The 21,552-nt window shown below is 46.1% G+C and overlaps 1 protein-coding gene across 1 annotated transcript in view; it reads right to left on the bottom strand.

Moving 5' to 3' along the window:
• Positions 1 to 19,759: 19,759 nt before the first annotated feature.
• The window catches only part of QRFPR (pyroglutamylated RFamide peptide receptor), a 159,160-nt gene continuing 157,367 nt past the window's right edge, over positions 19,760 to 21,552 (bottom strand). The window contains exon 6 of the mRNA XM_068270268.1: positions 19,760 to 20,380. Within this exon, the coding sequence (XP_068126369.1) occupies positions 20,007 to 20,380 (374 nt within the window). The 3' untranslated portion in view covers positions 19,760 to 20,006. The remainder of the gene's footprint in view (positions 20,381 to 21,552) is intronic.

Here is a 21,552-nt window from a genome sequence, read left to right as displayed (position 1 = left end):
CTACCTGCTGTGTTGAGTGAGAACCCACCTCACTGCATCTTAAGTACCTTTACTGTTCAGTGAACCCAGCTCACTGCATCTAACTACCTGTTGTGTTGAGTGAGAACCCACCTCACTGCATATTAAAGTGAACCTCCGGACTAAAAATCGACTCAGCAGCACTGAAAAGGCCTGGTGTTTCTTTAACAGTTTCACAGCATCAGAACTTTGTTTCTCTTATACAAGCCTCATTTTTATCTGCACAGAAGAAAACTGCCCGGGCTTTTTTCCCCTGATGCTGTGCAAAGCATGATGGGATTTCTGATTTTGTCGTTCTCGTTCTGCTGTTTTGGTGCAATTTTTTTTTTTTTACATTTTGAATTTGACATTTGAAGCCTAGCGTGTGCAGCTGGGAGGGGTTATCAGGACACAGGATAGTTGGAACTGTGTCTCCTGCTCCTTGTCACCTCCTTTCAACCAAAAAGATGGCTGCCCCCATGACAAAGATGGCAGCCCCCATGAATCACAAACATTTACCTGTTCTTTTAAAACAGGGTGGGTAAGAGATTATATTACCTATCTATTCTAATTAACATAACTAATGTAACTTAATAACAGTATGTTTGTTTAGGCTGAAGTTCCCCTTTAAGTACCTTTACTGTTCAGTGAACCCAGCTCACTGCATCTAGCTACCTGTTGTGTTGAGTGAGAACCCACCTCACTGCATCTTAAGTACCTTTACTGTTCAGTGAACCCACCTCACTGCATCTTAAGTACCTTTACTGTTCAGTGAACCCAGCTCACTGCATCTTACTACCTGTTGTGTTGAGTGAGAACCCACCTCACTGCATCTTAAGTACCTTTACTGTTCAGTGAACCCAGCTCACTACATCTAACTACCTGTTGTGTTGAGTGAGAACCCACCTCACTGCATCTTAAGTACCTTTACTGTTCAGTGAACCCAGCTCACTGCATCTAACTACCTGTTGTGTTGAGTGAGAACCCACCTCACTGCATCTTAAGTACCTTTACTGTTCAGTGAACCCAGCTCACTGCATCTAACTACCTGTTGTGTTGAGTGAGAACCCACCTCACTGCATATACCTAGCATCCCCCCGAGATGGACAAAATGGACAAACCAGGTAGAGGAAGAGGTAGAGGCAGACCCAGACGAAGGCCACCAGGCACCGGCAGGTCTGTGGCTGTGCGAGTTGGTGTTGCTGTGATTTCGTGCGGACCTGGCCCAAAATACAGTGCTCTGAAGAAGAAACGTGCCATCACTTCCCAAAATCGTGAGGAGGTGCTTGAGTATTTAACACAGAACACCTCATCTCCCGCAGCCACCAGCGCTACAACAAGCACCACATCCGCTGCATTTGACACTTCGCAGGAGATTCCCAGCCACTACTGCAACAACAACAAGAAGGCGCAGGTACACCACCTCATACGTCTGAGTTAGGTGGCGATAGTATGGAGGAGGGGGATCATCCTGCGCTTTCCTCAGACACCTCCACAACTGCACCAACTTCAGGTGGTTCATCATGAACCACCTGAAGTTGGTGCAGTTGTGGAGGTGTCTGAGGAAAGCGCAGCTGGCCAGGAGGATTATGATGACGATTATACGGATACCACATATGTTCCCGGTAGAGGAGATGACCAGGGGGACAGTTCAGAGGAGGAGTCAGAGAGGAGTAGGAGGAGACGCCTCCATGATAGAAGCAGAGGGAGCTCGTCCTCAGAAACAGCTGGGGGCAGTGTCCGGCGCCATGTATCGCCAGCTATGGCCAGCCAGCCAACATGCCCTTCAATGTCAGCCGCTGATGCCATGGTAGCGGCATCACCCCAGGGGGGCTTAGCGGTTTGGAAATTTTTTCACGTGTGTGTCTCAGATCGGAGCAAAGCCATCTGTTGTCTCTTCCAGCAAAAATTGAGCCGTGGAAAGGCCAACTCTCACGTAGGGACAAGTGCCTTACAAAGGCACCTGGAGAGAAGGCACAAACAGCTATGGTAAGAACACCTGAGGAAAAGAAGCACCCCTGAAAAGACAAGCCACCCTCCTTCTCCTCTTCCTCCTTCAGGTGTATCGTCTTCATCCACTTTCTCCCTTGCACCTTCACAGCCACCCTCCTCCACACCGCCTCTTCCCTTCAGCGGTTCCTTCTCCTCTGCCCACAGCAGTACCCAGCTGTCCATGAAGGAAGTATTTGAGCGTAAGAAGCAAATGTCTGCCAGTCACCCTCTTGCCCGGCGTCTGACAGCTGGCGTGGTGGAACTTTTAGCTCGCCAGCTATTACCATACAAGCTGGTGGAGTCGGAGGCTTTCCGTAAGTTTGTGGCCATTGGTACACCGCAGTGGAAGATACCAGGCCGCAATTATTTTTCACAAAAGGCCATACCCAAACTGTACCGTGCAGTTGAGAGGCAAGTGGTGTCATCTCTGGCACACAGCGTTGGGTCAAGGGTCCACCTGACCACGGATGCCTGGTCTGCCAAGCACGGGCAGGGCCACTACATTACATACACTGCCCATTGGGTCAACCTGGTGACCGATGGCAGCAAGCAGGGAGTACGTGGCTGCGCAGCGGACCGACTTGTCACACCTCCACGGCTTGCAGGCAGGCCTCCAGCCATCTCCTCTCCATCTGCTACCACCGCTTCGCTGTCGTCATCCTCCTCCTCCGCCTTGGCTGGTGCCGCGATCTCCAGCTACACAGCTCCAGCACCCCAGGGCCTATGCTGCATTCCAGGTACGATGGTGTCACACAGACATGTCTTGCCTGAAAGTGGAGAGTCAAACTGGAGCAGCTCTCCTGGCTGCTCTTAAAAAACAGGTGAGCAATGGCTGACCCCGCACAAGCTTGAGATCGGCAACGTGGTGTGTGACAACGGCAGCAATCTCATTGCTGCATTGAATTTGGGAAAGCTGACACACATACCCTGCATGGCACATGTGCTGAATCTGGTCGTGCAAAGATTTGTGTCCAAGTACCCAGGCTTAGAGGACGTCCTGAAGCAGGCCAGGAAGTTGTGTGGGCATTTCAGGCGCTCTTACAAGGCCATGGCACGCTTTGCGGACATTCAGCGTAGAAACAACTTGCCGGTGAGACGCCTGATTTGCGATAGCCCGACTCGCTGGAATTCCACCCTGCTGATGTTCTCTCGCCTGCTAGACCAGGAGAAAGCCGTCACCCAGTACCTGTATCATTACAGTACAAGGACAAAATCTGGGAGGATGGGGATGTTGTGGCCCAACAACTGGACACTGATGCGAAATGCATGCAGGGTCAAGGAGCCCTTTGAGGAGGTGACCAAGCTGGTGAGTCGCGATGAGGGCACCATCAGCGACTTGATCCCCTACGCCTACTTCCTGGAGCGTGCCGTGCGTAGAGTGGTGGATACAGCTGTGGAGGAGTGTGAACGAGAAGAGTTACGGCAGCAGGAGTCGTGGGAGCCATTTACACCCGAACCCGATGTTCCCACAACACCTGCGGCAGCACAGAGGGGGGAGGAGGAGGAGGAAGAAGAGGAGTCGTGTGGGGAAGGAGAGGAGTCAGACTCTGATGATGGTGATGATGAGGAAGGTGTTTCTGTGGAGGAGGAAGGGGCGGCGGAAGAAGAACAACCGCGGCAGCCGTCACAGGGGGCTTCTGCTGCTCCACGTTCCTGTGGTATTGTTTGTGGCTGGGGGGAGGAAGAGGAGTTGCGTCCCGTCACTGAGGAAGAGCAAGAGGAGATGGAGAGTACGTCTGCATCCAGCTTTGTGCAGATGGCCTCTTTCATGTTGTCCAGCCTGTTGAGGGACCCCCGTATCAAAAAACTCAAGGCGAATGACCTGTACTGGGTGGCTACGCTACTAGACCCTCGGTACAGGCACAAAGTGGCGGACCTGTTAACAACTCAACAGAAGGCGGAAAGGATGCAGCACTTGCAAAACAAGCTGTTGATGATGCTTTACAATGCGTTTAAGGGTGATGTGGCTGCACATCGCAATCAAGGTACCACTGGCAGTAACCCTCCTCCTCCCAAGTCCACGCAGGCAAAGACAGGACGCTCCAGCGATCTCAGGGTGATGTCGGACATGTGGACATTCTTTAGTCCAACTCCTCGCCATAGTCCTTTCCGGATCCACCCTCCACCAATGCCTGGACCGGCAGGTAGCCGACTACCTGGCCTTGAGTGTGGATGTAGACACTGCGAAAAGCGACGATGAACCCTTGGACTACTGGTTGCGCAGGCTTGACCTGTGGCCAGAGCTGTCCCAATTTGCCATACAACTTCTCTCTTGCCCTGCCGCAAGCGTCCTGTCAGAAAGGACCTTCAGTGCAGCTGGAGGCATAGTTTCTAAAAAGTAGTGGTGCTCACCGCCAGGTCGTGATCACGCTTACGCGTGGATTCACGACCATTTTGACGCATTCCGCCTCGGACACAAAAATCCGTGAATAGATTTTCAACCACGAAAATCTACTTCGGCTTCGCGTGAATGCGAACAGAAATCCGCATTCACGCTCGTGAAACCCGGAGCTGAAGTCGTGGTTTGCGGAAATGCGTCAAACTATGCGGAAGTGACACATTGCAGGCCAATCAGAGTGCCCCAGCCAGGCCCTAGCAACCAATCACAGGAGGGGAGCTATGCCCTCCCCTCCTGAATATAAAGCGGCGGCCATGATGGAAAAGCTCTGTCCTTGCTAGACTGTGGTGCTGAGAGGATTATCTCCAGGCCATTGTTGTTTGAGCAAGTGCATTTATTGTGTTAAAAACAAAGCGTTTTTTTTGCTAACACTGCTCTTATATTGTACACAGTTAGCTAGTCAGTGAGTGATTGCTATAGTTAGTTGTAGTCAGTGTAGTGTAGTGGGAGTGTGGGAGTCTAGTGATTATTTAACTGTGTGTAGTGCAGGCAGGTTCAGTGCTGCAGTGTAGTCAGTGTAGTGGGAGTGGGGATTATCTGTGTGTAGTGCAGGCAGGCAGGTTAGTGCAACTGCAGTGTTCACTTGTATATTCCAGTGACAGTTATACACTTGTACTATTTGCAGGCAGCCATCACACCGCCGGCGCCGCCACTCTCTGCCAGCGCTGTTCATTCATTCTGTCAGTGACCTTGTGCCGTGCCCAGTGCCCACTGCTCGCTCGCTGGCATATGAGCATCTCATTACACAGTGTGACATCCTTGTGTGCCCACTGCATCCTTCAGTGACCTAGTTGTATATCCAGTGCCCACTGCTGTGCCCACTGCATTCTTCAGTGACCTTGTACTGTGCCCACTGCATCCTTCAGTGACCTAGTTGTATATCCAGTGCCCACTGCTGTGCCCACTGCATCCTTCAGTGACCTTGTGCTGTGCCCACTGCATCCTTCAGTGACCTAGTTGTATATCCAGTGCCCACTGCTGTGCCCACTGCATCCTTCAGTGACCTTGTACTGTGCCCACTGCATCCTTCAGTGACCTTGTACTGTGCCCAATGCATCCTTCAGTGACCTAGTTGTATATCCAGTGCCCACTGCTGTGCCCACTGCATCCTTCAGTGACCTTGTGCTGTGCCCACTGCATCCTTCAGTGACCTAGTTGTATATCCAGTGCCCACTGCTGTGCCCACTGCATCCTTCAGTGACCTTGTACTGTGCCCACTGCATCCTTCAGTGACCTTGTACTGTGCCCACTGCGTCCTTCAGTGGCCTAGTTGTATATCCAGTGCCCACTGCTGTGCCCACTGCATCCTTCAGTGACCTTGTACTGTGCCCACTGCATCCTTCAGGGACCTAGGTGTATATCCAGTGCCCACTGCTGTGCCCACTGCATCCTTCAGTGACCTTGTACTGTGCCCACTGCATCCTTCAGTGACCTTGTACTGTGCCCACTGCATCCTTCAGTGACCTAGTTGTATATCCAGTGCCCACTGCTGTGCCCACTGCATCCTTCAGTGACCTTGTGCTGTGCCCACTGCATCCTTCAGTGACCTAGTTGTATATCCAGTGCTCACTGCTGTGCCCACCAATGTACTCTGTCTGCGTTCACACTGCCCGGGTCACCGGGTGCATTTCATTTTTGGGCCAGCACTATGACGCTGTGCTGCTACTACTACTACCAGTATGTTGCCGTGGTCCTTCTGTGCTGCTGAACTGACCGCCCGCATAGTCCTTCTCCTGACTCAGTCGCTACCACCACTGCACTCTGCGTTCACACTGCCCGTGTCCACTGACAACTCTGCTGCGATGTCATTGCTGCAAAAAAAACCCAAAAAATAAATTACAAAAACCTCTCTGGGGCCTTTTTGGCGTCAGCCACTCATCCTCCTCCAGCGGTACCTTCGCCGCCAAGTGCCATTGGAACTCGCCTTCACCTCTTTGACTGCTTAACGCGTATATCCTTGAATCCTGCATTGCTAATTTCTCTATCTTAAATGGTATGCATTTGACTCTATGCAATATTTCCTGACTGATTGATCTGCTCCTTGAATCCTGCATTGCTAATTTCTCGATCTTAAATGGTATGCATTTGACTCTATGCAATATTTCCTGACTGATTGATCTGCTCCTTGAATCCTGCATTGCTAATTTCTCGATCTTAAATGGTATGCATTTGACTCTATGCAATATTTCCTGACTGATTGATTTGCTCCTTGAATCCTGCATTGCTAATTTCTCTATCTTAAATGGTATGCATTTGACTCTACTCTATGCAATATTTCCTGACTGATTGATCTGCTCCTTGAATCCTGCATTGCTAATTTCTCTATCTTAAATGGTATGCATTTGACTCTATGCAATATTTCCTGACTGATTGATCTGCTCCTTGAATCCTGCATTGCTAATTTCTCGATCTTAAATGGTATGCATTTGACTCTATGCAATATTTCCTGACTGATTGATCTGCTCCTTGAATCCTGCATTGCTAATTTCTCTATCTTAAATGGTATGCATTTGACTCTATGCAATATTTCCTGACTGATTGATCTGCTCCTTGAATCCTGCATTGCTAATTTCTCTATCTTAAATGGTATGCATTTGACTCTATGCAATATTTCCTGACTGATTGATCTGCTCCTTGAATCCTGCATTGCTAATTTCTCTATCTTAAATGGTATGCATTTGACTCTATGCAATATTTCCTGACTGATTGATCTGCTCCTTGAATCCTGCATTGCTAATTTCTCTATTTTAAATGGTATGCATTTGACTCTATGCAATATTTCCTGACTGATTGATCTGCTCCTTGAATCCTGCATTGCTAATTTCTCTATCTTAAATGGTATGCATTTGACTCTATGCAATATTTCCTGACTGATTGATCTGCTCCTTGAATCCTGCATTGCTAATTTCTCTATCTTAAATGGTATGCATTTGACTCTATGCAATATTTCCTGACTGATTGATCTGCTCCTTGAATCCTGCATTGCTAATTTCTCGATTTTAAATGGTATGCATTTGACTCTATGCAATATTTCCTGACTGATTGATCTGCTCCTTGAATCCTGCATTGCTAATTTCTCGATCTTAAATGGTATGCATTTGACTCTATGCAATATTTCCTGACTGATTGATCTGCTCCTTGAATCCTGCATTGCTAATTTCTCTATCTTAAATGGTATGCATTTGACTCTATGCAATATTTCCTGACTGATTGATCTGCTCCTTGAATCCTGCATTGCTAATTTCTCTATCTTAAATGGTATGCATTTGACTCTATGCAATATTTCCTGACTGATTGATCTGCTCCTTGAATCCTGCATTGCTAATTTCTCTATCTTAAATGGTATGCATAATTAACTTAGGCCACTTCCTGCTACTTCTTACCTATTCAATCGAGCCTTTGCATATGTTTGACTAGCCCTGCCCCTGTGAGACAAATTGGCCAGCCAACTCACACCTGATATCATTCTGCCTATTAACTCCAAACTCAGTTAGGGCCTATATTAGTAGATCTCAAAGGTCATCAGACCTTTTGGTCAGCAGGGCATAATCTTAAAGGGCATATCTTTAAGGGTGTATAAGACACCCCGAATTAGCCCAGAATTATTTAATATATACTGTACTTGAAGATCTACTTATCCATCTGTACTGACATCGCGATATTCTTTCTTACAGGTATGCATTTGACTCTATGCAATATTTCCTGACTGATTGATCTGCTCCTTGAATCCTGCATTGCTAATTTCTCTATCTTAAATGGTATACATAATTAACTTAGGCCACTTCCTGCTACTTCTTACCTATTCAATCGAGCCTTTGCATATGTTTGACTAGCCCTGCCCCTGTGAGACAAATTGGCCAGCCAACTCACACCTGATATCATTCTGCCTATTAACTCCAAACTCAGTTAGGGCCTATATTAGTAGATCTCAAATGTCATCAGACCTTTTGGTCAGCAGGGCATAATCTTAAAGGGCATATCTTTAAGGGTGTATAAGACACCCCGAATTAGCCCAGAATTAAACCAGAAGAGACCAGATGAGAACAAACACAAATCTCTCCATGGCTGCTCATCTGCTGATCTAACACTGGTGTGATCTTTTCTCTTTGGTTTCCCTGACTTCCAACATCAGCTCATGTTTATCAATCCCTGAACTACCCTGATTTCAACCATCAACATACACCTGATAATATCACACAAACTACCCTGCACTCTTTAACTCTGACACTTATTTTCCCTAATTATACACACACCAACTTGCAAAATGTTTAATATCCTTTTTACAGCCATTATTCTGTCAGCCACACTACTTAAAATACCTACATCACTCACCCCTCCCGCCGCCAGCAATAACATCTACATTGCTCCCTCTCTCCTACCATCCTCTCTCCTCTCTACTCATGAACTCTTCTTATTTCTCAAATCACACATACCTTCCTCCACATCTCTCAAACAGTCCTCTGTCACATACAAATCACATCCTCACCTCTCTTATCTCTGCCTACTACTCCTACTTGCTGCTGGGGACATATCACCCAATCCAGGACCCTCTCCCAGACCGCACTGCACTCTGGTAAATACCACATCCCGCACTGACCATCCTCACTCCTCCGCACATATTAACCGATGTAACCTGATCACCATTCCTTGCCTTCCCAGCTCTCCCCCTCCCATATCTGGGGCTCTCTGGAATGCACGCTCTGTAGTCAACAAACTAGCCCACGTCCATGATCTGTTCATCACTAATGCTTTCACCTTCCTGGGGCTCACTGAGACATGGCTAACCCCATCTGATACTGTGTCTCCAGCTGCCCTTTCATACGGTGGCCTCAAGTTTAGCCACACACCTAGATCGGGTGACAAACATGGGGGTGGGGTGGGAATTCTTCTTTCCGAACACTGCTCCTTTACACCGCTTGCACCTGCACCTTCTCATGCTTTCTCTTCCTTTGAGGCTCATGCTGTCCGCATCTACTCCCCTCACCATTTCCAGGTTGCTGTCATCTACCGTCCTCCTGGACCAGCCTCCACCTTCATTGACCACTTTTCAACATGGCTTCTCCACTTTCTATCCACTGAAATTCCTTCCATCATCATTGGGGACTTTAACATCCCCATAGACACTAACTGTTCCACTACCACAAAATTCCTCTCACTCACCTCATCCTATGACCTCTCCCAATGGTCCTCAACCTCCACCCACAAAGATGGCCACACTTTGGACCTAGTTTTTACCCGGCTCTGTCCCGTTTCCACTTTTAATAACTCTTTATTCCCCCTTTCAGATCACAATCTCATAACGTTTACAATCAGCCCCTCCCTGCCTCCTCCAGCTACTGTAGTGCAGCCATCACGCTTATGCAGGAATTATCGCAACCTCGACCTCTGCTCCCTAGCTGATTCTCTAAAACCCCTGGTCTCCCTGTCATCCTACACTGACCCCGAGTCAGCATCCATCTACTACTCCACCACAGTCTCTGCTGCCATGAACACAGCCGCCCCTCTCACCAACTTCAGCCCCTGCCGCATCAACAGACAGCCCTGGCTGACTGAACCCATCAAACAACTGAAAAGACAGTCCAGGGCAGCAGAACGGCAGTGGAGGAAAAGCTCCAATGCAGATGACTTCGCCCACTATAAAAACACGCTGCTCCCGCTCAGGGACGCTCTCTCACTTGCAAAGCAGTCATACTTCTCTACACTTATTTCTTCACAATCCCATAACCCTAAACAACTTTTTAACACCTTCAACTCTCTTCTCCACCCCCCGCCTCCCCCTACAACCACAAGCTTGTCTGCAGAAGACTTTGCAGCATATTTTGTGAGCAAAATTGAAACGCTACAGAACAGCTTTCAAAAGCAACCCTCTTCACCGGTCCAATCACCTCTTCCTTTTTCCTCTCCTCCCGGCAGCTCCCCTACTATTAACTATCCCTCTCCACATAACCACTCACCCACTCAAACCCCCTCCCTGCTAACAATCTTCTCTGCCTTAACTGAACAGCGTCTTTCTTCACTAATCTCTAAAGCTCATCTTACTACATGCGCCTCAGACCCTATTCCCTCTCATCTTATCCCCCAGCTCTCCTCCCCCCTCATTCCTGCTTTAACAATACTGTTTAACCTTTCCATCTCAACTGGCATTTTCCCTTCTTCATTTAAACAAGCTATCATAACACCACTAATCAAAAAACCCTCTTTAGACTCTACTGCCCTTTCTAATTACCGCCCAGTCTCTCTCCTTCCCTTTGCCTCCAAACTGCTGGAACGCCACATTTACTCAGAGTTGTCTAACTTTCTCTCCGCTAATTCCCTGTTGGACCCCTTCCAGTCTGGCTTCCGCCCTCAACACTCTACGGAAACCGTTCTCACTAAGGTTGCCAATGACCTCCTAGTTGCTAAAGCCAAAGGCAGATTTTCGGTACTAATACTCCTAGATCTGTCCTCTGCCTTCGACACTGTTGATCATACCCTGCTTCTCCAGACCCTCTCAACACTGGGAATCAAGGGCCTAGCACACTCCTGGCTCAACTCTTACCTGTCTGGACGTTCTTTCATGGTCTCCTATGCCAATACCAACTCCTCTCCACGCCCACTGTCTGTGGGAGTACCACAAGGGTCCATCCTTGGACCCCTCCTCTTTTCCATTTACACCCATGGCCTGGGACAGATAATAAGCTCTTTTGGGTTTCAATACCACCTCTATGCTGATGACACCCAAATGTATTGTTCTGCCCCAGACCTCTCCACACTACTATCAAAAGTCCCCAAATGTCTATCCGCTGTATCTACATTTATGTCATCCCGCTTCCTTAAACTCAATATGAGCAAAACGGAGATTGTGATATTTCCACCTTCACTCTCTGTTCCACCTCCCATTGTCACAATCAATGTAGAGAACACCCCAATAGCATCAACCCCCAAAGCTCGTTGCCTAGGGGTAACTCTGGACTCTGAGCTCTCCTTTAAACCACATATTAACACTTTAACTACCTCCTGCTACTTCCATCTCAAAAACATTTCCAGAATCCGTCCCTTCCTTTCACAAGAAGCAACTAAAATGCTTGTGCATGCCCTAATCATCTCCCGTCTTGACTACTGCAACACCCTACTCTGTGGTCTACCAAAAAGCAGACTGGCACCTCTCCAATCCCTACTAAACTCTGCGGCCCGTCTCATCCACCTCTCTTCTAGATCCTCTGAGGCAGCCCCTCTCTGCCAATCCCTCCACTGGTTACCAGTTGCCCAAAGGATCCAGTTTAAACTTCTCACACTTGCATACAAAGCTCTACACAAGCTGCCGCCTCCATACATTTCCTCTTTAATCTCCAGATACCTCCCCGCTCGGACCCTCCGTTCCTCACAGGAGACCCTTTTGTCCTCCAGCCTAGTCACCTCCTCTCACTCTCGCATCCAAGACTTCTCACGGGCGGTCCCTCTCCTTTGGAACTCTCTCCCTCAGCCGGTTCGTCATGCCACGAGTCTGGAAACCTTTAAATGTACTCTGAAAACACACCTGTTCAGAAAAGCCTATAATTTGCTATAGGCAGCACTGAAGGCACACTGGCTCACCCACTAATCCTGGTGTTTCCTTCCCCTTTGTTTCCTCCCCACTACCCTCTAGATTGTAAGCTCGCAAGGGCAGGGACCTCCTCCTAGTGTTTCTCATACTGCTGTAATTTTAACATATGTATATGTACCAACTACATATCAACTATGTATGTATCTGTATTTATTCTATTCAATGTCATGACTGTACAGTGTCTTGTATTTCTTATGTATATTTGTTCCCCATTATTTGTTTGTACTATGTACAGCGCTACGGAAGATGTTGGCGCTATATAAATAAAAAATAATAATAATAATAATAATAAAAATAAGTCGCCTAAGTCACGACAGTGTTCAGTACCTGACCTTTATCAAAATGAATGAGGAATGGATCCCGGAGGGCTACTGCACGACCGAAGACTAAGTCAGTCCCCACACACAGCATCTCTGCCTGCAGGCCGCTTGCCTTCTCCGCCACCACCAACAGGGTCCAGGACTCTAGGCGGATTCATGAATTTTTAAGGCCGCTGCTAGCAGCGACCGCTACACTAATTTTTCTGGTGCGTGTACATGCCTGCCTAATTTTTCTGGCTGCACTGCGGGCGGCTGCAACAAAATAACAAAAGGCATGTACATGTGCCCATCCCCCTTCGTGATCATTACCTTGCCACGGTGAAGGGGCTTGCGTATCACAATGAAGCAATGACCACCAGCTACTTGAGTGTCTCGGGTGGGGGTGGCACACAAAAGATAATAAGGTCGTTGCTTCATTGTGGTCAGACCAAATTTGATCAGCTGGACAGTCACTGTTGTTCTATCATTGAGCTACCACAGCCTGGCAACCATATGGGCTTGAAAAACGCCACGGCCTACACTCTGGCCACTGTGCGCACCAGTCCAGCACGGTCGTCACTAAGCAAACAGCTGTTTGTGGTGCGTTACACAGTGAGTTTGGTGTGTCAGTGTGAAGCAGTACTCTAATTACACTCCCTGATTGATGTATACACATGCAAGATGTTTGAAAGCACGTTAGGCCTGCAATTTAGCATTCAATGTGATTTCTGCCATTAAAACACTGCTTTGCGTCAAATCCAGATTTTTCCCCGGGACTTTGGGCATGTATCCCTCTCCGCCATGCCCCCCTCCAGGTGTTAGACCCCTTGAAACATCTTTTCCATCACTTTTGTGGCCAGCATCTTTTTTTCTATTTTTAAAAGTTCGCCTCCCCATTGAAGTCTTTTGCGGTTTGTGAACTTTTACGCAAACCAAACCTTCCGCGAAGGTTCGCGAACGGGGTTCGCGAACCGAAAATCGGAGGTTCGCGACATCTCTAGTGGTGTCATCTCTTGCGCAGAGCGTTGGGTCAAGGGTCCACCTGACCACGGATGCCTGGTCTGCCAAGCACGGGCAGGGCCGCTACATTACGTACACTGCCCATTGTGTCAACCTGGTGACCGATGGCAAGCAGGGAGTACGTGGCTGCGCAGCGGACCAACTTGTGACACCTCCACGGCTTGTCCTCCTGCCACCTCCTCTCCTTCTCCTCCTGCTACATCCTCTTCGCTGTCATCCTCCTCCTTGGCTGAGCGGCAGTTCAACTCTAGTGGTGCTGCCATCACCTCCTCTCCAGCTACACAGCCCCATCTCCTCAGAGCCTACGCTGCATGCCAGGTACGACGGTGTCACGCCATTTTAGACATGTCTTGCCTCATGTCTTGCCATTTTAGACATGTCTTGCCTCAAAGCGAAGATTCACACTGGACCAGCTCTCCTGGCTGACCCCGCACTAGCTGGAGATCGGCAACGTGGTGTGTGACAACGGCAGCAATCTCCATTCCGCTTTGAATTTGGGAAATGTGCTTTACAATGCGTTTAAGGGTGACGTGACAGCACAACGCAATAAAGGTACCACTGGCAGTAATCCTCCTCCTCCCAAGTCCACGCAGGCAAGGACAGGATGCTCCAGCGATCTCATGGTGATGTCAGACATGTGGACATTCTTTAGTCCAACACCTCGCCGTAACCCTTCCGGATCCACCCTCCACCAACGCCTGGACCGGCAGGTAGCCGACTACCTGGCCTTAACTGTGGATGTAGACACTGCGAGCAGCGACGATGAACCCTTGGACTACTGGGTGCGCAGGCTTGACCTGTGGCCAGAGCTGACCCAATTTGCCATCCAACTTCTCTCTTGACCTGCCGCAAGCGTCCTGTCAGAAAGGACCTTCAGTGCAGCTGGAGGCATTGTCACTGAGAAGAGAAGTCACCTAAGTCACAAAAGTATATAAGAAAAAACCATGGAGTGTACCAATAAATTTACTTTTGTTGAACTACACAGTTTTTTGTGTCTGCTTGAAGGAGGTAAGTCCACCACTGCCTCCTATGCAATTTTAAATATTTTAAATATTGTTTTTATCCTTTTGGCGCCTCTGTTCAGTTTATAAGTCACAAAAGTGTTCAGTACCTCACCTTTATCAAAATGAATGAGGCATGGATCCCGGAGGGCTACTGCCCGACTGAAGACTAAGTCAGTCCCCACACACAGCATTTCTGCCTACATGCCGCTTGCCTTCTCCGCCACCACCAACAGGGTCCAGGACTCTTGGCGGATTCCTAAATTTTTAAGGCCGCTGCTAGCAGCGGCCGCTATACTAATTTTTCTGGTGCGTGTACATGCCTGCCTAATTTTTCTGGCTGCACTGCGGGCGGCTGCAACAAAAAAAGAAAAGGCATGTACATGTGCCCATCCCCCTTCATGATCATTACCTTGCCGCAGTGAAGGGGCTTGCGTATCACAATAAAGCAATGACTGCCGGCTATATGAGTGTCTCGGGTGGGGGTGGCACACCAAAGATAATAAGGTTGTTGCTTCATTGTGGTCAGACCAAATTTGATCAGCTGGACAGTCACTGTTGTTCTATCATTGAGCTACCACAGCCCGGCGACCATATGGCCTGGAAATCCGCCACGGCCTGCACTCTGGCCATGTTGCGCACCAGTCCAGCATGGCCGTCACTACACAAACAGCTATTTGCGGTGCGTTACACATTGAGTTTGGTGTGTCAGTTTGAAGCAGTACTCTAATTACACTCCCTGGTTGATGTATACACATGCAAGATGTTTGAAAGCACTTTAGGCCTGCAATTTAGCATTCAATTTGATTTCTGCCCTTAAAACGCTGCTTTGCGTCAAATCCAGATTTTTCCCCGGGACTTTTGGCGGCTATCCCACTCCACCAGGCACCCCTCTAGGTGTTAGACCTCTTGAAACATCTTTTCCATCACTTTTCTGGCCAGCATGATTGTTTCTAGTTTTCAAAGTTCGCCTTCCCATTGAAGTCTATTGCGGTTCGCGAAAGTTCGTGCGAACCAAACCTTCCGTGAAAGTTTGCGAACGGTGTTCGCGAATCGAAAATCGGAGGTTCGCGACATCTCTAATCAGAGGCCCCCAGCCAGGCCCTAGCATCCAATCATAGGATGGGAGGCTCTGCCCTCCCCTCCTGTATATAAAGTGGGGGCCATTAAAGGAGCTCGGTCCTTTCTAGACTCTGTGGCACTGAGAGGATCATATCCAGGCCATATTGTGCATCAGCAAGAGCGTTTTCAGTCCTTACATTGCCCTTATTCTGCACCTGATACTTGTATTCAGCTAGCTAGCCAGTGAGTGATTAGTTAGTTGTAGTCGGTGTAGTTGTCAGTGAGAGAGTGTCCTTATTGCTGTGCTTAGTGCAGGCAGGCAGGTTCAACTTCACACTGATTCTACTGCTCTATTACTGTATACATGTAAGCTAGCTTAGCCAGCCAGTGATCAACTTCAGTTAGTTGCAGTCACTGCCACAGTTGTTCAGTCACTAACTTTAGTCAGTGACCTTGTACTTTGCTACTAGCGTGCAGCTGGTTAGTTTGCTGTGCGCATAGAGCAGGCAGACCGATGCGCTGTCCACTGATTTTCGTGTTCTGTTTTACTGTATTCAGTATTTTGTTTGTTTTTTTTTCTTTTCTGAAAAATCAATAAAAGCCCCCTTTTATATTCCGTGTGTCCCCAGACCCCCACACATATATTGACTGTAATAATCAGCACACTTTCTCCACATCAAAATTTTGTGCATAGTATACAACATGTCTGGCAGGGGTCGTGGGTGTGGCAGGAGAGGGAATGCCATTGCCTACGCTACTTCTGGGACTGGTCCACAGCCAGGGAGAGGGTGCTCAGCTGTAGGGGGTGCAGCAGAGAGGTGTCTATCAGCAGCACAGCCTGGGTCGAGTCAGCTGACGCCGGTGGCACCCATTTTCAGCACCTTGGGTCACTGTGTGCTCATTCAGGAGATAGACTCACAGGCATTGATGGACATGATGACGGAGGAGAAGCCCATCATTACTTTATCCCAGACCTCCGCTTTGAGCAGCACTCCCAGGAGCAGCAGCCCCACGCTTGCAGTGACATCTACCCATGGATGGGGGCCACGGATGCATGTAATTTTTTGTTTCAAATCCGGAAATGAATCATGGAATTTCCGGATTTTTAGCAATCACCGCCGAATAGTCGAGTCCGTGATTGGGGGGTATGTGAGCATCACTGATCGCAACTTCCAGGTCACAGTCACCAATACAATTAAATTTATACTGGACGAACTGGAAGGAGGAGTGAGGAGCAAAGGGGTCGGTGAATGTAAGCACAGTACCACATATACGTGGCTATGCTTAAAACCATACCCACAGCCTCTGCTCAAGGTCCATTTAAAAGGAAGTTGAAAAAATATCACTCAGGAGAAAAAGTGAATTGCATATGGGCCAATGGGCCTTCTTCTAGAAAGCAAAAATACTCACAGGCAAAGGGTTTATATGTATCCAGAGCAGTTTTGCCGAATATTACATTTATTCAATGCAAGAAAACAATATCATTTTAGAATGTATCTTTTTTTTTTTTTTTTGAAAATACAAATTCTACACAATCCATAGAAAAAGTTATCTACTGTGAGCACTGAAAAAAGAAAATAATAGTCATAATACAGTCAAAGTTACAAAATGGCGCAGAAACAAGATGTAAAAGTGAAATATAATTATTTACATTTGACATCGGTATGAATTACTGTACAATAGAAAAAAAGCAATAATATCTTCCTGCCTTAAATAGTCTTTTTTTTTCAAAAATAATAAATGTGCTTAGTAACAACAGCCTTAAGAAGTTTACTGATTTGCAATATAGGAAACAGCTGCTATTTTTGACAAATGCAATAGATTATAATGTTTGAATATACAGTACCAGTACATCTAATTGTTATATAGCATATTGTTTTGGTAGTTTTATATAGCATTGCACATTGTGAGCCCCTAAAGTAGTACTGCTGAAATTGCCTAAGGAGCAGGTAATCAGCAGTAAGTATATTACATGCCCCCCAGCTTTATTAATCCCTTACCATCCATGCAGGCCTCCATTTCCCAGGGAATCTGCAACCCACTGTGGTGGGGTTTTGCCCTCTAAGCAATACCATCCAACATGGACATCACCATATTGATAAGGAACTCCATTAAAGGAGTTCAGGGAGTGTGTATCGGGGTGGCCACTTAATAAAATGGGTTCCAGATCCCACACTGAAAAAAACAACTTGGAGCAAGGTTTGTCAGGTAAATTTTTTATAAAACTTGCCTGCATGCATTAAACATGCTTCCACAGGAGACTTGCATGCTGTTTGGCAGATGAGCACTTCCGCCATACTTGACAGCATGGGCAGCAACCCCTTTGTGAATCCTTGAGCTGCCATTGTGAGTCATAGGTGCACAGAATACACCAATTTGTTAAGTAAATGTGCAATAGCCAGTTTTTACTACTTGTGGGTTTTACTGATTCTTGATAAATCACCCCCTTTATTTTTTATAGCCATAATATGCCAATTTTAATAATGGGCGCTGGGTTCTTCACAGTGCTACCTGTCATACTGCAGGATCGCGGCCGCCTCGTGGTTAAAACTGCTGAGTTCTGAGAGCAGAACATGTCATTTGGAAATATTTAGATTAAAGAAACATTGGGTACCAAATGGTGTGGGCTACCCATAATAACAGGAACCAAATCTTGACTAATGTTTGAAGCAAAGCTGAATCATTCTTTGAATCATAGCTGTATGCAGGCTGTAATGGAAAGGTGCAATAGGTTTCGTATCAACAAAGGGCTGATTGTCCTGAACAAGTCCGACGAAGACTTTTTATAAGCCAAAAGCTCACTGTTTATTCATCACTAAGTTAGCCAATAAATGGTATCATCCTGATGCAAAACTCCTTGATTGTCCTGAAAAGAAACTCAGGCTTGATGCTCAGGGCTAAACCACACAACTCATAGTTAATAAATGATGTATAAACCTAAAATGTAGAAATAATTTGTTACAATCATTTCCACCAATGTCTATCCAAATTTCCTCTTAGAACTTGCATATTTTGACTTCAAATATTAATAGTTAAATGCAACTTTTGCTGGACCACCTTATGTTGCCACTTATTTTGGACCATATTTGTGTTGGAACTTATTTTGGAGGACCTTGTGTTGCCACTTATTTTGGACCATCTTTGTGTTGTGAGCAAGAAACATCTTGACCTAGCTTCAAATTAATAAGTTTGGCAGTGACAATAAAGCTGGCAATAGATCTGGGATGAGATTTTTTTTACTCACCCTTGTTTGAAACCCCTTTCTCCTGAAGACAAGCCAGTTTGAACCCCTCTGCCTGCTCCAATCTGTTACTTTGGGGCATATTCCCTAAACTACTTTAAAATCGCCTTGTGTAGGGAGCACACTGCAATTTCAATGGTACGTATGCCAGTTATGTTGTGCGTACTGTGCAAATAGTGCAACTCATGTGACATAGGTAATTTGTGAATTGTTAGTGTAGTGTGTGCTCAGCAAGTAGCATTAGCAAATGTTACCCTAGCAATGCACGTTACCATAGTAAATATGCATGTTTGTCTGCTCTCCACAGAATTAAATATTATAGTATACACAGCAAACTTGCTCTCATTGGCCAACTGTCATCATCCCTAGTCATGTAGTATTGGTGGCATGATTAGTAGGTACTAGAGAAGGTGAAAGAGATGCAAATAACTCCAGCTTATATGCTATAACAGCATAGAGGGCGCTATTGTGGCCGGGAACGCGAATAATCACTCGTGTTCCCGGCCTGTTGGCTCCTGTCGCCGCAACCAGAAGTGGCTGCCGGCGGGGCCAGGAGCATCTAATGGAATCTGCGTGGGCACGATACAGCTGCAGGGGTCTGCTGGAAGCCCCAGGTGAGTAAAACTCATTTTTTTACAGAGACTTAAGTGTCCCTTTAATGTGCATTACCATGGCAATGCTTGCATTACTTATGTTCCGTAGGTCACGCTTATTGTACAGCGTGCGTCTGCTGCCGTTAGTACTGGTAATATTGCCTGTGCCCAGCAATATTACCGACAGTACATGAATCAGGCCCAGCATGTGTTGTGTATTTTTGCTTGTTGTCCAAAGCAACCAGAAACATTTTGCTTCATTTGCAAACCATTACTGTCCAAAAAACCTTAGTAAGCAGGACAAAAATTTCCGGAACATAACCGATAGTCATTCTCGCATACAATGGAAGAGGGGACTTTCTGTGCTCACATACACCAATGAGAAATTTGTAACTGTAATCTTACAAACCACAAACAAGAAATTTGCATACAGTACAAGCAGCTTAGGCTTCATTTTCACTGCAGCATTTCTTCTCCCTCTAATACAACTGATGTGTTAGCCAGTGAGGCAGTAATATGTAGAGGGTGCCACGGTTGGGGGAAGCAAATAAAAGCATAACTTGCAGTGTCCAGGTTGTGTTAATTGCCTCCGTTTATTAGCCACGTTAGATTAGCCACTTCAGAATCACACTGACTGCTAGGGGCAATTTTCCAGGCTTCTGGTCAACCCTCAGTGATAGCACAGCACCTTTTTATTTCTATGGCGACCTTTTGAACTCGCAAGTTCAAGGTGCACTGAATATTACAAATAGTTCCTTTGCTTACAACCATATTGACTCTTGCTAAAGACAATGACATTATTTGTGGGGGCTTTCACATGCTCACGAATGTACAGTGAGCTCTGCTGAAAACAAGCTGATGTGTTTCCTTGTGGTCTTTTTAGGTATGGGTTGGTCATAAAACTTTACTTCAATGTTCCCTTCACTAAAAGCTTCTCTCCTGGTTTCCTCGCTTGTTCCACTGTCTCTGACTCGTTGCTGGGTTAATGTGATGCCAGAATTCCTAGTTCTCCTCGAGGGTGAAGAAGTATCTTTGAAGAAACAGAAACAAAGTGCCGACAAAAAGTTTTTCTTAAAATTTTCATTCATGAAAGCGTATACGATTGGGTTGCAAATGGAGTTGAAAAATCCAATTATTTGCACCATAGCAAATATTATCTTGATGGTGACATCATCATATTCATTTTCAAAATTACCTAGATGGAAATAAAGAATGCAATAAATATGTACGGTAATTCCTGCCAATCTTGTAACTTTCAGAAACAATTTTATTATAGCCATATCAGGTTTAAAGAAGAACGCCATTCATGAAGACAATCAATCATACCCATTCCTGAAAATCCTTTTTATTAGCTTTACCTTCAAAATTGTAAAAATGAAGTTTGTTGATACTTTAAAAAAAGTTTCAACATTCTAACGGGGCATTCAAATCATATTGCTTTTACTGGAGGTAAACTTGTTTTTTTGCATATCAACATATAACCTTCCCAACTTAGGGTTTCGGCATCTTGCCCTTCTGATGAAAGTTAGATGCTGAAACCCTGAGTCAGGCTAGTTGTTGTACAATAAACTATGTTTACATCCAGTAAGTGCAATTTTAGTCTTTGCCATGCCATTAGTATACACAGTGTACACTATTGTCCTTTCTATAGTGTAGAAGTTGCCTGCCAACTGTTCATTGCCAAACAGAGGAGTGCAGAGGAGGAGCAGCAAGGATGTCACATGAACTCACTTCATGTGAGAATGAGGAGCCATTAAATCGAGGATAATTTGACTACATTACATAAGTCTTAAAGGATACCCGAGGTGGCATGTGACATGATGAGATAGACATGGGTATGTACAGTGCCTAGCACACAAATAACTATGCTGTGTTCCTTTTTTTCTTTCTCTGCCTGAAAGAGTTAAATATCAGGTATTTAAGTGGCTGACTCAGTCCTGACTCACACAGGAAGTGACTACAGTGTGATCCTCACTGATAAGAAATTTCAACTATAAAACACATTCCTAGCAGAAAATGGCTTCTAAAAGCAAGAAAGAGATAAAAAGGGTCAATTGTTCATAAATTTTAGCTCTGGCATATTTCAACGAATGTATCATTGAGCAAAAACAATACAACAGCTAAAACTTAAAAAGTAGATTTAAATATAAAATAAAACTGTGGAATATATTAAAAAGTCATTTTTAGGAAAAGGAAGATAGATACAATCGTTTATTTCATTAGTTTATTTTTGCCTCGGGTGTCCTTTAAAGTGGCCACACACCATGCAATTTTTAAAATATCTTTCCAATTCAAGAATTGCTATCAATTTCTTTGACTGAGTGTAACATTTTAAGAATCTGACCAATGTACCACACACGTGTTCAA

This window comes from Hyperolius riggenbachi, chromosome 1 (genome assembly GCF_040937935.1).
Source record: "Hyperolius riggenbachi isolate aHypRig1 chromosome 1, aHypRig1.pri, whole genome shotgun sequence".
Taxonomy (NCBI): Eukaryota; Metazoa; Chordata; class Amphibia; order Anura; family Hyperoliidae; genus Hyperolius; species Hyperolius riggenbachi.
Note: the sequence above shows the minus strand (reverse complement) of the source record. Positions and strands in the feature narration are given on the sequence as shown.